Source organism: Trichechus manatus, unplaced genomic scaffold (genome assembly GCF_000243295.1).
Source record: "Trichechus manatus latirostris isolate Lorelei unplaced genomic scaffold, TriManLat1.0 scaffold00040, whole genome shotgun sequence".
NCBI classification, from domain to species: domain Eukaryota; kingdom Metazoa; phylum Chordata; class Mammalia; order Sirenia; family Trichechidae; genus Trichechus; species Trichechus manatus.
Window position 1 is genome coordinate 19,477,631 of NW_004443976.1, and position 14,331 is coordinate 19,491,961.

Below are 14,331 nucleotides of genomic sequence, written 5' to 3' on the forward strand. Positions count from 1 at the left end.
CAATTTTGAAAATAAAGAACAAAGTTGGAGGGCTTACAGTACATGAAGTTACAGTAATCAAAACAGTATGCTATTGGCATAAGGATAGATCTACAGGTAAATGGAACAGAACAGACTTCAGAGATAAACCTACATATATGATCAACTGATTTTCAACAAAGTAGCCAACATAATTCATAACTGTTCTCCTTGAGTATGTGATCCCTTAAGTTACTCTGTACCCCAAGTACATATTAATATAGTTTCAGACGCAATGCAAAACTCTTTTTACAGCAGACTTTACCAAATACAAAAAGAACTACCAAAGCTACAAATGGCTATAAACTAAACATACTCTAGGAGAGACTGCCCCCTTGTGCCAATCAATAATATTCGACAGGTTAAGAAAGAACACTAATCACTATTTCCAACACTAGAAGCACCTAGGCTTCTAAAAAGGTTTTGATTTCAACAGCTTTTATTTAAAGTGATGACCTTCAAAGAAAAATAAACAGCTCTATTAGACTCATATAAACAAAACAAAAAACCCAAACCCACTGCTGTCGAGTCAAAGCCAACTCATAGCAACCCGACAGGACAGAGCAGAACTGCCCCATAGGGCTTCCAAGGCTGTAATCTTTGTGGAAGCAGACTGCCACATCTTTCTCCCATAGAGTGGCTGGTGGGTGCAAACCGCTGACGTTTTGGTTAGCAGCCAAGTGCTTTAACCACTGTGCTACCAGGGCTCCTTTAGGCTCTTATGGGCATGACTATGCCATTTAGCAGCAAATAATCAATGCAATTCTCTAGCACTTAATTATCATGGACACTTGCTGCTCAAGTGCTTAGAGGCTGAGTTCACAAAGATAAGTAATTTTCTAATTCTTACATTCTGCAACAAAATACAGAATAAATTATTAAGGAAAACAGTGTATTTTATTTTGTAACCATATTAACCCATAATTTGAACAACAGATGAAGCACGTGTTGAGTAGGATGACTTATGTAAAAATATATGTAAACAGTTCATCCAAATTTTTAGGCATTTTATTCTGAATTCTGCGAAAATCAGGTATTTTCTTTGGATTTGACGTGTGGCCTTACTATTTATAAAGCTTCTTGACATATACAAATGGTAACAGGCCATTCAAACGTAAGTCATTATCAGTGTTATTAACTAGTATTATTACTAATAAGTGAAAGTAATGGACAAAAGCATTAGAGCAATAACTAACTAAAACTAACCTGTTGCTGTTGAGTTGATTCCGACTCACAGTGATCCTATAGGACAGAGGAGAACTGCCCCATAGGGCTTCCAAGGAGCAGCTGGTGGATTTGAACTACCAACCTTTTGGTTAGCAGCCGAGCTCTGAACCATTGTGCCACCAATGCTCCAGCTAGAGCAACAGACTTACTAAAGAACACATTAAGGCAACAACAACAACAAAAATTAAAGGTAGCAAGTGATGTGAATGTAGATTTTGAATACTCCACAGCATAGCATCTTTCCTAAATTATGGTCAGACCAGTTGTAATTCCATTTCTATTGAACAGAATCAATAGGATAATTAAATGAATTAGCATTGATAAAGCACTTAATGTAATAAACACCATATAAATGTTTGTTAAATAAGGAAAAGAATATGGAAAACTATATAGTATGCATACATTCAATAATACCTACTTTCGAAGGTGGTCGTGTTCTTTCAAAAACAGTTCAGTTCTTCTATTGTTTACCCCAGACCCACTTTTATATGACCTAGGACGAAAAAGAGAAAATTTAAGAACATTTTTGACAGATACTACAAAAAGAGATTAAGTGACTAACCTTAGTGATATCCAAAGTGGACAAACTGAGCCTCTTCATGGTTTTGAATGAACAAATAAAATGTTTAAATCCTTATCATCATCCTCCAAAAATGACATTTTTTATAGATAAATATGCATGCCTCTCTAATTTAGGCCGAAGAGTTCCCTATGTTTTTCACCAAACATTCTTAAACAAACAAAAAATCCTTACTTGCACAACAATTGGTCTCTATTCACCTGGAGCAACAGAGGAAGAAGGAGAATCAGGAAAAGGAGGAGGATATGAAATGTGAGGCTAACTGCCTCCTCGAACAACTGCCTCCTCTGCAATCAGACCAGAAGAACTTGATGGTGCCTGGCTACTATTACTGAATATTTTGATTAAAGATTCCATAAAAGAATCCTGATCAAAAGGGGAAAAATGCAGAATTTCAAATTCTCATGGACTCTAGATTTTCTGGAGCTATGGAGGATAGATGAACCCCTGAAACTACTGCCCTGAGACAATCTTTAAACTTAAACCAAAAATATCCCCTGAAGTCATCTTAAAACCAAAGAAGTTTAGCTTAACTAGTAAAAAAAAAGTCTGCTTTGAGCACTATGCTCTTTTAAGAATTATCCATATGAGATTGAACTGACAACAGCAACTCGAAAGATTAGACAGGAAACTTTGGGGACAGTGAGTTTATGTTAATGAGGGAGGAACAACTCAGAAAGGGAGGGTGAGAATGGAGGTACAACTCGGAGAATGTAATCAATGTCACTAAATTGTACACGTAGAAATTGTTGGGTTGGTATATGTTTTGTGTGTATATTCTCAACCATAACAGAATAAATAAAATTTAGGAAAAAAACCTTAATTTTCCTTTATCTATTATCTCCTGTATCTTTATTTTTTCCAAGTGGAAATAAAACTTTAGACTTCTTAGCACACAGCACATGGAATAAGGAAGCCACCAAAAGAAGGTTTTGCTTCACGATTATATACACAGTCTCTCAACTCAAGCCTGAGTAGCACAGAGATGAAGCTAAAGATTTGCCAATTTCGGCACACCTAATGATTTCCACCTTAGCCTTAAAATTAAAATTTACAAAAAAAAAGCTTTTTATCACTACTGTCAGCACTTTAATTTTTCTGTTTTCCACTTAATAATAAAGTATCAAGAATAAAATTTCAAATCAAGCAACTGCACACATACTGCAAAAGGGAATAAAAAAAAGAGGGTCATGCTGCTAAAATTAAACTACTAGTTGAGAGGCATTGCAAAGCACAGTGGAGAGAAAACACGAGGAAAAGCAGCATAATATAACCAAGAACATACTAGACTTGGAAGTCTGAACACCTGGGTTTAAACCTACATGCCATCATTTACTAGCCACTTAACCTCAGACAAGTCTCTCAATATCTAGTTTTATAAAATGGGACTAATAATGTCTACCTATACCAAAAGATCACAATGAAGCCAAAAAGAGATAAAACATGGAAAAGTACTGCATAAACCACAAAAAACTATACAAATATCAGCTATTACTGCTCTATCTCATCTCACTAATCATATTCTGCCTTGTATTATGCTAATTTGAATATGTGCCTTACTCCGCTCTAGCACTTAGATTATAAACTCCTAGAGGGTCGAAACCAAAACCAAACCCATTGCCATTGAGTCAACTGACTCACAGCCACCCTGTAAGGACAGTAGAACCGCTCCATAGGGTTTCTAAGGCTATAAATCCTTATAGAACAGACTGCCACATCTTTCTCCCGCAGAGTGGCTGATGGGTTTGAGTCGCTGACCTTTTGATTAGCATCCGAGCAGTTTAACCACTACGTTACCAGGGCTTTTCTAGAGGGCCAAACTGGTCTTTTTGACCAAAGATTCTACAGAAGAATCCTGATCAAAGGGGGGAAAATGCAGAATAGAATTTCAAATTCTCATGGAATCCAGACTTTCTGGAGCCATTGAGGCTGGATGAACCCCAAAACTATTGCCCTGAGATAATCTTTAAACTTTAAACCTTAAACCAAAACTATTCCCATGTCTTTTTTTAAACCAATTGACAACTGTCAATAGCAACTCAAAAGGTTAGGTAAGAAGCTTAGGCGACTATGAGTTTAAGTTAATGGTAGAGGAATAATCTGGAGAAGGATAGTAAGAATGGTTGCACAACTTGAAGAATGTAATTAATGCCACTGAATTATACATGTAGAAATTGCTAGAAAAGGTCCTCCAAGGCCGAGAAGGGAGTATGTTGACATGTCATGGGGTTGTTCACCAATGTCATAAAACAACATGTGTACTGACTGTTTAATGAGAAAATATTTGTTCTGTAAACCTTCACCTAAAGTACAATAAAGAAAAAATTAAAAAAGAAATTGCTGAATTGGTGTATGTTTTGCTGTGTATATTTTCACACACACATACACACAAAAGATAGCATCTGAGCTGGACTCTGAATTAAGACAGGAAAGGAAATGTTGGCAGGAGCCGATGATAAAACTCGGGGAAGCAGGAGATAAGACCAGAAAAGTAGATCAGGACCGTAGTATAGCAGCAATGTTCAAAGAACAGTAAAATGAGAAATTAGAAACCCTGAAATCTAAATCGTGGCTCTATTCAATTTGCTGTTAATCATGGACATAATCTAAATCTGAATAAACATTCTATAAAATAATATAAACAGTAACTTACTCAATATCCTTTCGTACTGATCCCATGAGATTCTCCCTTTCCCGTATTGCCATAAAGTTTGCTTTGGTTTTATGGTATTCATGTGTATAATCCTGCAATAAAACAACATTCGGCCTCAACATAAACTAATTATGTATCTTCATCTTATTGAACGAGTTATTCACTGTCATCATACTGCAATTTCTATTAAAAAAAAACAACACAAAAACTGCTATTTAAGAAATCAAATTGCCAAAAGGCAAAAATAACTTCATAATTACTTTCCTGAAGAGTAACCAATGTCTTTCAAAGGAAAACAATTAGGTGGATGTTAGGGTAATAGTGCCACTAAATATACATCTTCCAGTACCTTGTCTTATGAGGCAGAATTATAAAAATTCTAAAATATTTTCAAAGAGCCTAGGATAAAACTTGAGATTTTCATTAATGTACCCAATAGGGCTGACTTTCAAATTTCATCCTTTTGGAGCTTCTGTAGAAATTTTATCCCTAACCCAATCAAAGGAAGACCAGACCCAAGAGAATTATAAAGAACAAAATAATCTTTAAAACATTTTCCTTCATTTTTGTACTACCATATTTAAAAGACATTAAGGAATATTCATTCTTTTTAATTCAGAGTATGTAAGGAAGACAAAAATCATAATCCCATCTCCCAGAGAACCCCTGCTGACCTTTTAAAAACACCACATGAACATGGTGAGAGTATTCACAAAGCACCAAAAAAAAAAAAAAGGTAAAAACCATCCTGCTCCACAGCTCATAATTATTGTTATCACTTTGTGTTTCCTTTCAGGAAGCATGTTTTTGCATATACAAGCTTATCTATTATTACTTTCATTTATGCTAAATAAATCATACTGCTCTACACCTTGCTTTCTGTAGTTTGTAAAATATCAAGCAATCTTTCTGTATTAGCCAACAGAAATCTACACCATTCTTTTTAATGTTGTTGTTAGTTGTTGTCCAATCAATTCTGATTCACGGTGACTCCATATGTTAGAGAACAATCTTGCCATAAGGTTTTCTTGGCAGTAATCTTACTGGAAGCAGATAGCCAGGCCTATCTTCCACAGTACTGCTGGATGGGTTCAAACTACCAACCTTTAGTTTAGCTGCGTAGAATTCTATCTTATGATGCTATCATAATTTAACAAATTCTCTGCTGATAAACATTTTTAGTTGTGTTGCTATGAGTTGGAATCGATTCTATGGCAACAGATTTGGTTTTGTGTGGTTCATTTTTTTGCTGTTTAAAAAGAGCTGCAATAAACATTCTTGTATATATATTTTCAATAACTTTTTTAAAAGTGTATTTGAAGAGTAAATACCTAGCAGTATAATAACTGGATCAAAGAATCATATATTTTAAATGTTGATAGTACTGAACTGCCTTCCAGAGAGACTGCACTAATTTATGTTCCTACCAACTATGTGGAGCCCTGGTGGCACAGTGGTTAAGCGCTCGGCTGCTAACCAAAAAGTTAGCAGTTTGAATCCACCGGCTACTCCTTGGAAACCCTATGGTGAAGTTCTACTCTGTCCTATACGGTCACTATGAGTCGGAATCAACTCGATGGCAACGTTTTTTTTTTACCAACCATGCATAAGTGACTATTTTTCTACATTCCTACTAATAACGAGTAACACAAATGTTTCAATTTGTACTAATCTCACTAGTGAAAAATCATATCTCATTTTGCTCTGTATATTTTTAATTGAGAATGTGGCTGCGCAACTTTTTGAAGTTTTTCACCACTCACATTTTTCTATAAACAACATGTTCACATCCTTTGCCCATTCTCCTATTAGGCTGTCTTTTTTAAATTTATTTCTATCATTTCTCTGTATATTACACAAATTAGTCACGTTATAGTTCCCAATATTGAGTCTCACTTAGAAAGTCCTTTCTCACTCAAAAATTATAAATAGATTCATCCATGCTTTATTCTGAACTTTTCTCGTTTTTCTACATATAAGTCTTTGATCCACTGGAATTTATTTTAGCTGTGAGAATTGAGATAGAGGTTGATGTTTATTTTTCCCAAACAAGTAGCCAACTGTCTCAACACTACTTATTTTATAATCCCACCTTTTTACATTGATTTAGAATGTCACTTTTATCATAAATTAAATTCTCAAGCATATTTGGGTCTATATCTGAACTCTTTTCTGTTCTGTTGGTCCATCTTTCTCTCTAGAATCAAACTGTCTTAATTATCCTAGTTTCTTAACAGATTTTAATATCTGATAGAGCTAGGCACCTTTTATTAATCTTCATTTTCAGATTTTTCCCCTAAGTTATTCTCATATGTCTATGATTCCAAATAAACTTTGGTACCATTTTACCAAGTGAAAAAAGAAACAAACAACAACAACAAAACTTCTATTTCCATTGGAATGGCATTTGATTTACTGATTTAGGGAGAAATCCTCCCATCTAAAAGTAGAGTAATTCTTCCCTTAAAGCTTGTTTTATGTCCCTCAGTAGAGTTTTAAACATACAATTCCTACACTTTTCTTATTAAATTATACCTAAGGATTTACAGTTTCTTTCATTACATTTTCTATGGTTTGTACGTTGAAAAACTACTTGCTTTTATATTAATTTTATAACGCACCACCTTACTGAATTTAATTCTAATATTTTTTCAGTTAATTTGCTTGAGGATATTAGATAATCTTATTACCTGCAAATAATAACCAATTTTCTTTCTTTCCAATATTTATTATCTCTTGTTTCTTTTTATTATATAATTGCACCATCAACAACTTCCAGAACACTGTTAAATATCGGTGGTGTTCACAGGTATCCTTGCCTTGTTTTTTCTTTAATCAGAAATGCTTTTAGTGCTTTACCATTAAACGTGATTAATCCAACGTATAAATTTTTGCATTAGGCCAATGAAGTATCCATCTATTCCTATCTTTAACAAGAGTTTTTTAAAATTAAGAGTGGCTGCTGAATTTTTCCAGTATTAAAAATGTTGGCCTTACTGGCAGAAGAGGACAAGAAAGCTGGTGATAAGGAACCCAAGGTTGAGTAAGGACAGTGTTGACATGTAGTGGGGTTGTTAACCATTGTCATAGGGCAACATGTGTACTAACTGTTTAATGAGAAACTATTTTGTTCTGTAAACCTTCATCTAAAGTGAGAATAGCAGTACAACTGGAAGAACGTAATCAATGTCACTAAACTGTGCATGTACAAATTTTTGAAATGGATGGTGCGTCTTTGGCTATGCATATTTTCACCAAAAAAAAAAAAAAAAAAAAAAAGGTCAAGAAGCGAGAGGGTTGACATGTTGTCGGGTTGTTAACCAATGTCATAAAATAATATGTGTACTGACTGTTTAATGAGAAACTATTTGTTCTGTAAACCTTCTCCTGAAGTATCATTTAAAAAAAAGAAAAAAAAGTTGGCCTTACTATCTGTACCGCTCTATTTTTAACATCCCTCCAAATATAAATCTTTGAGTAATTTAGGTTTTTTTGGTACATTTTAAAAATTTTCTCGAACAATATACTAAGTATAACAAATGACTCCCCTATCCATGTTTTCTTCAAAGCCTGATGAATGTATACTCTAAACCATAGTTCCTATGCCTGCTCATTGGCTATTTCACTGTTGTAGCTAGCTAGGTGGGTCTCCCGAATCAGAAGTATATTTATCTAGTGATAAATATTATTCAGTTTCATTAGATAAAAGCAAGAGCTATTAGACATATTCAGAACTTTATACCAAGAAGAAAAAAAAGTAAAATAAGACAAACCTCTATAGCATCGCATTTAGCACACATCCTATTCAGAGGTTTTAAAAAAATGCCTGTGATAGGCCTTGGAAGTGAGGAACTGGGATTGGGGGTGACTGGGGAGGAAGGATGCCCAGAAGTGAAGAAGTGGGAGGTGTCAACATTATCCCAGGTGTGGGGAGTGAGGAGGGAGAGAGGTCAGCAAGATGTCATGTATGGGAAGTGAGGTGGTGGGAGAGGTCACAAGGATGTCCAGGTGTGGGGAGGGAGGAGGTGGAAAGGGTCAGGAGGATGCCCAAGTATGGGGTTAAGAGGTAGGAGGAGCCAGGAAAAGGCCTAAGTGTGGTGGGTGAGGAGGTGGGATGGGCTAAGAAAAAAAACTGTATTTGCAGAATTTACTCAAAAACCTGAATTTGACTGGCTCATCCCTGATTTTCTTTCTTCATAGAAACAGGGTTTACCATATTTTTATGTTTGCTAGGTAACTGCTGTCCCAATTGTAAGGGTGGAAATAATAAAACGAACATAATAAACAAACAATACCTAAACAAACCAACCCTCCCGTGATAATGTAAAAATCTCAAGCCCTATATATTACCTGCAATATGTCTCTATGTCGCTGTAATGTATGCATCAGCGCAGCATTCAAGGAGGGGACACCTGCACTGTTGGTATATTCTGCCATTTTATCATTTACTCCTGTAAGCTAAAAGAAAAAGAAAGCCAATAAAAATATTTTAGAAGGCACTAGTAAACAGCTAAAAGCAAATTACTTGCCTGTATACCTTTTCTGTTGGCAGAAAAAAAACCCAAAAAACCCCAAGAAGATAGCAGGCCAAGATTCAGCATTTCTCCCAATAATCCATAAAGGCTAAAATAACACTCATAGGACCTGGGTACGGCTGTTATCAAAATTCAAGTGGCCTGGGGAGGTATCCACCTTAAATGCATGGGTGATTTCAATAAACATGTCTACACTGATATAATCCAATACCATACCTAACAACAAGTACCACGCCCAAACCTACTGCCATCGAGTTGATTCTGACTAATAGCCACCCTACAGACAGAGCAGAACTGCCCTATAGGGTTTCCAAGGCTATAAATCCTTACGGAAGCAGACTGCCACATCTGTCTCCCACGGAGCTGCTGGTGGGTTTTGGATGCCCACCTTTTGGTTAGCAGCAGATAGCTTTAACCATTGGGCCACGAGGGCTCCAACAACAAGTAGCTATTAACAAAATAGCCATTTAACAGAAAGTACTTACCCTTGCCAAAAGCTGTTCAATCTCAATTGCCATTGTTTCAAACATTCTGTCTTGGCTTGATCCATTTAAAAGGGGTGTTGTGTCAGAACTAAAGAGAAGTTCAATTAAAGGGAATCTCATTACTTAATCCTACTCCTTTAAAGCATACTTAAAATAATAAGGTAATTATTCTTTAAGAGGTCATGTAGAACATTCTCTCTCTTTCTTCGTAATTTTTTTTAATAATTTTTAATTTTTAAAGAGGTTTTCCTATAAATCACACGTTCTACAATATTAAAATCGGTATAAAATATAATTGAAAGTAAGATTTTCCCAAACTATAATACAGGTGATCTTAGTAACTTAAAGAAATTCAAAATGCTTGTTTACTGTTTCCCAAATGATAAAAACTAACTTAAGTTATGGCAGCGCCCAATTAAATGTTGAATTTAAAAGAACAAATTATATGACACAAAACTGTAGAACTATTATTAAGTTACAGAGTTTGTGAAGAATAATTTTTTTTTTTTAATTTTTACTCCAAAGCAGTTATAGTTCCTCAGACCTGAAATTAAGTTCTTGCTTCTTTCCTTGACTCTTACCAAGAAGAAATAAAACTGAGGTTTAAATGACCCATAGTTTGGATAAGCAGCTATTGAATAATCAGGAGCTGGCTTTAAGTCTAATATAAACAGCCATGCAGAGCAGAAAAGTTTTAGCACCAGCCCTCTACATTTCCATTTATATTATGTAATCTTCTTAGTTTTGTTTTGCAAAAAAGTGCTGAACTATCTTTTAAAATCTGAAGTCAGAAACCTAACTTTTTACAAGTGAAATTTATTTCTGACAGATTTAAATTCTAAAACTGTATGTCCTGAAGGTTTCTTTTGCCCCTTCTGAAAAATCACTAACCTTCATCAGATGGGGACTAGTGTCTATTATCACATGAGCAGCTCTGTTAATCAAATGAGCAGCTCAGTGCTGATCTGCATTATACTGGACACAGCTAAACGCCCAGGCAACGACTATGTTCTCCAATTTTACTGAAGACTTTGTCCTACCCTCTGATAATCCTTGGGTGTGGCAGATGAAAGCAGATTAAATCATCAGCTCAACATCAAAAAGTACCTTAGCTACTACATCTCCTTTCTCCACATACGTTCTCACAGTAACAGTGTAATAACCAAAAAGATAACGAGGATTTTTACTTTTAAGTCTAACTAGGTACAAATTTTTATTTCTTTTTGAAACATTCCAATTTATTTGCCCTAAAACATGATATACAAATATTTAGTTCTTTAGTATTTGTCAGAACCAACCCAAAGTTCTGTGGTTATCTCCCAGAATGGCCCAGGCAAAAATCCTCTATCTACTACTACAAAAAATTTTCCCCCACCAGACATATGAAAAATAACAATGGGTCAACAGAATACAAGCTTCACAAGTAAGGAAACTGCCTTGTCTTATTCACAGATATATGTCTACCACCTAAAACAGTGCACGTAGTAGGTGCTCATCAAAAAACTAAAATGAATGAAAGAGGTGGCAATCTCTACTGCTAGTTATTCCCACATTCACCAGACATCCTCAGGACAATATACAATGCCAGGGAAATGGCCAAAAACTTATTCTCCATAATACTACAATTCAGTTCAATTTAATTCATTTTATGGGTGTGTGATGATTTATAGACCTCACAGTTCTTGAAATACAGAAAGTAAAAAAAAAAAAAAAGGAAGAAAAATTTTGGCCACTGCTGAGTATATTCATTATGACGTACTTCCAACCGGGGCAATAAACATTTTAGGATGCACGTTGGATCTTTACCCTCATGGCCTAAGTCTTTTAAGAAACAGGCTGAAGTAACAAAGTAAGTCCCAACTTGTTTTAGAATCTCTTAGGGAACGTTTTCAAGATAGTTTTTCCATTAAAGGAGTCACAGGAGTATTAAGTTCAGGACTTCCGGCAAAATGGCGCTCTAGGCAGAAGCGCCATGCCATCCCTCCACAGCAAACATCTGAGAAACTAAGCCTAACAGAGAAAACAAAAATCCTGAAACCCTAAAACATCAAATGAAGAGATAAAAAACTCAGCCAAGCACCAAATGGAGTGAGAAAACTAACAGAGAATGGAGAGCGAGGAGAGATTCATGCAGAGGTCCCCTAACAGCTAACGCGGCCCGGATCCGCCATCTTGCACTCGTACCGGAGACCAGCAAACAGGGGGTACAAGAAAGCAGCTTCACGGAGCTTCCAGTGGGAGACAAAACAACCGGTAATTTGCGAAATATGCTTTCCCATCCCCCCACCCTTCTTCACCTCCACTCGGCCTCCTCTGCTTCCTGCAGCCACAATCTCTTGTCTGGGAAGCACCGGCTGCTTGGATTCCACCCACCCAAATGGGCCGGCTCTCTGAGTGCCATCTGTTGGCTGCTGGTGTTGCTTTTTTCCGCGTCTTCTGATTTCTTCCTTACCTCTCACCACCTCCCCCGTCTTTCGCTCAAATACCTGGCTCCGTGTGCCATCTTTGCTTCTTCCTGAGGGGCTGCGGAGCTCCGGTAATTTGTGATATACGCTTTCCCACCCCCTACCCTTCTTCACCCACACTCAGCCTCCTCTGCTTCCCACGGACACAGTCTCGTGTCCCGGAAGCACTGGCTTCTTGGATTCCACCAGCCCGCACTAGCTGGCTCTCTGAGTGCCATTTGTTGGCTGCTGGTGTTGCTTTTCTTCCGCTTCTTTTGATTTCTTCCTTACCTCTTACCACCTTCCCCTCCTTTTGCTCAAATACCTGGCTCCGTGTGCCATCTTTCCTTCTTCCTAAGGGGCTGCAGAGCTCTGTTCGAGCGTGGAGCTGCTTCCCAGTCTGGGCTGCCACCCTGGTGGGATCCCGGGACTTTTGTTCGTTTGTTTGTTTTGAATTGTTTGTTTTCTTTTCCCTATTTTTCCCTTTTCGTCTTTCTTCATTACTCAGTTTCTCATCTCTTTATATCTTCCCTCTCTTTCTGTTCCCTGAATACCTGGTGTTGTACACCTCTATGCTTTCTAGCCAGGCTGCAACTTCCCCAGACCTCATAGCCGCACCGGTGGGATCCCTGGGAACTTTGCTGTTCTTTCCCTTTCCGATTTTTATTTATTCATTCTTTTCTTTTCTTCCTCTTCCCCTTTTTGTTTTTCTCCATTTCATAGTCTCTCATCTCTCCACTCCAACAGCAAGCTCCCCTAACATTCTTTTTTGTTTGTTTTTATGTTTTTGGCTCCTGTTCTTCTCTCCTCTCTCCCATATCCATCTTACCTCCATGCATAACAATCACCCCGCTACATCCTGCCTACCTGCACCATGCGCTTAACATCACACCACCAAGCGGCACAGTCATGGCCCACTGGAACCTGCCCTGCACTGATTACCAACCCGCCCTGGTGGCTGTGGTGGGTGCCACAAACAACCCGTCCCAGTAACTCCTCGTCAGCTAGACCTGCCCTGCCATACCATATCTGAGTGACTGACCCTGCCAATTGGAGAAGGAGGCAAAAAGTATTGTGCCCACAGATGAGCAAACAACAAAGAATACACAGCCTGCCTGCTCAGACATAGCCAAATTTTTTTAAAAAAGGGACTAAACAAACAAATCTACAATCATTAAATGAGAAAAATAACTACTGAATGCCCCAAAGACAGCAGACAATATCAAAACATTTACAAAAACAGGACAGGATGGTTCCAGTAGGTGTCCAAAACAAAACACCAGATGACTTTCCAGCGGAAGAAAAGGCACTAGAACTACCTGATAGGGAATTCAAATCTCTAATACTCAGAATTCACCAAGAGCTGAAGCAAAAAGCAGACAAAAATCAGGAAAAAATAGACAAATTCATGGAAAATACAGACAAAAAATTGGAAGAATTCAAGAAAATAATGCAGGAACAAAATGCCAAATAAATTCACAACTAGAAATTATAGAAAGACAACAATCAGAAATCCAAAAGATAAACAACAAGATTTCAGAAATGGACAGTGTCACAGAAGGGCTGAGAAGCAGATTTGAAACAGTGGAAGACAGGATCAGTAGAATTGAAAACAAACACCTGGATACAACTCTGTTTGAGGAAAACTCAGAAAAAAGAACAAAGAAAAATGAATAGACCCTGAGAGTTATGTGGGATACAATTAAAAGCAAAAATCTGCGAGTGATCGGAGTTCTAGAACAGGGGGACAAAACAGAAAACACAGAGAGGATCATTGAAGAACTGCTGACAGAAAACTTCCCCAATATCATGAAACATGAAAAGCTGGCCATCCAAGAAGCTCAACGAACCCCATATAGGATAGACCCCAAAAGAAAATCACCAAGGCATATCATAATCACATGCGCCAAAACCAAAGACAAACAACGAATCCTGAGAAGAGCTTGTGAAAAACAAGAAGTCACATACAGAGGAGAAACAATAAGACTAAGCTCAGATTATTCGGCAGAAACAACGCAGGCAAGAAGGCAATGGGATGACATATAAAAAATCTTGAAAGAAAAAAACTGCCAGCCAAGAATAAGATATCCTGCAAAACTCTCATTCAGATATGATGGTGAAACTAGGTCATCTCCAGATAAACAGAAATTAAGGGACTATGTAAGAGCCACACCAAACTTACAAGAATTATTAAAGGGAGTTCTTCGATCTGAGAACAAACAACTTCAGCTCACAGGCAGAATCTAGGACGCAGGATCGTATCAGCCAGATAACAATCTAGGAAATGAACTCTCAAGGACCATCCAAAACCAAAAGAAATACAACAGGGAATCAGAGCAGTTAATCAGTAAATGACAACAACATCAAAACAATAAAAGAGGGAATAAAT

At 37.1% G+C, this 14,331-nt stretch overlaps 1 protein-coding gene across 5 annotated transcripts in view; it reads right to left on the reverse strand.

Annotated features, from left to right (window-relative positions):
- The window catches only part of GOSR1 (golgi SNAP receptor complex member 1), a 62,808-nt gene that overhangs the window by 39,443 nt on the left and 9,034 nt on the right, over positions 1–14,331 (reverse strand). For 4 of the 5 annotated variants that reach the window (XM_012555526.2, XM_023731180.1, XM_004376174.2 and 1 more), the window contains 4 exons: positions 9,499–9,586; positions 8,829–8,936; positions 4,479–4,570; positions 1,664–1,738 (listed from right to left, as the gene is read on the reverse strand). In XM_012555526.2, coding sequence (XP_012410980.1) covers positions 1,664–1,738; positions 4,479–4,570; positions 8,829–8,936; positions 9,499–9,586 — 363 coding nt within the window. Of the gene's footprint in view, positions 1–655; positions 1,394–1,663; positions 1,739–4,478; positions 4,571–8,828; positions 8,937–9,498; positions 9,587–14,331 lie in introns of those variants that run through there. The other variant, XM_023731178.1, reaches the window with a different exon arrangement.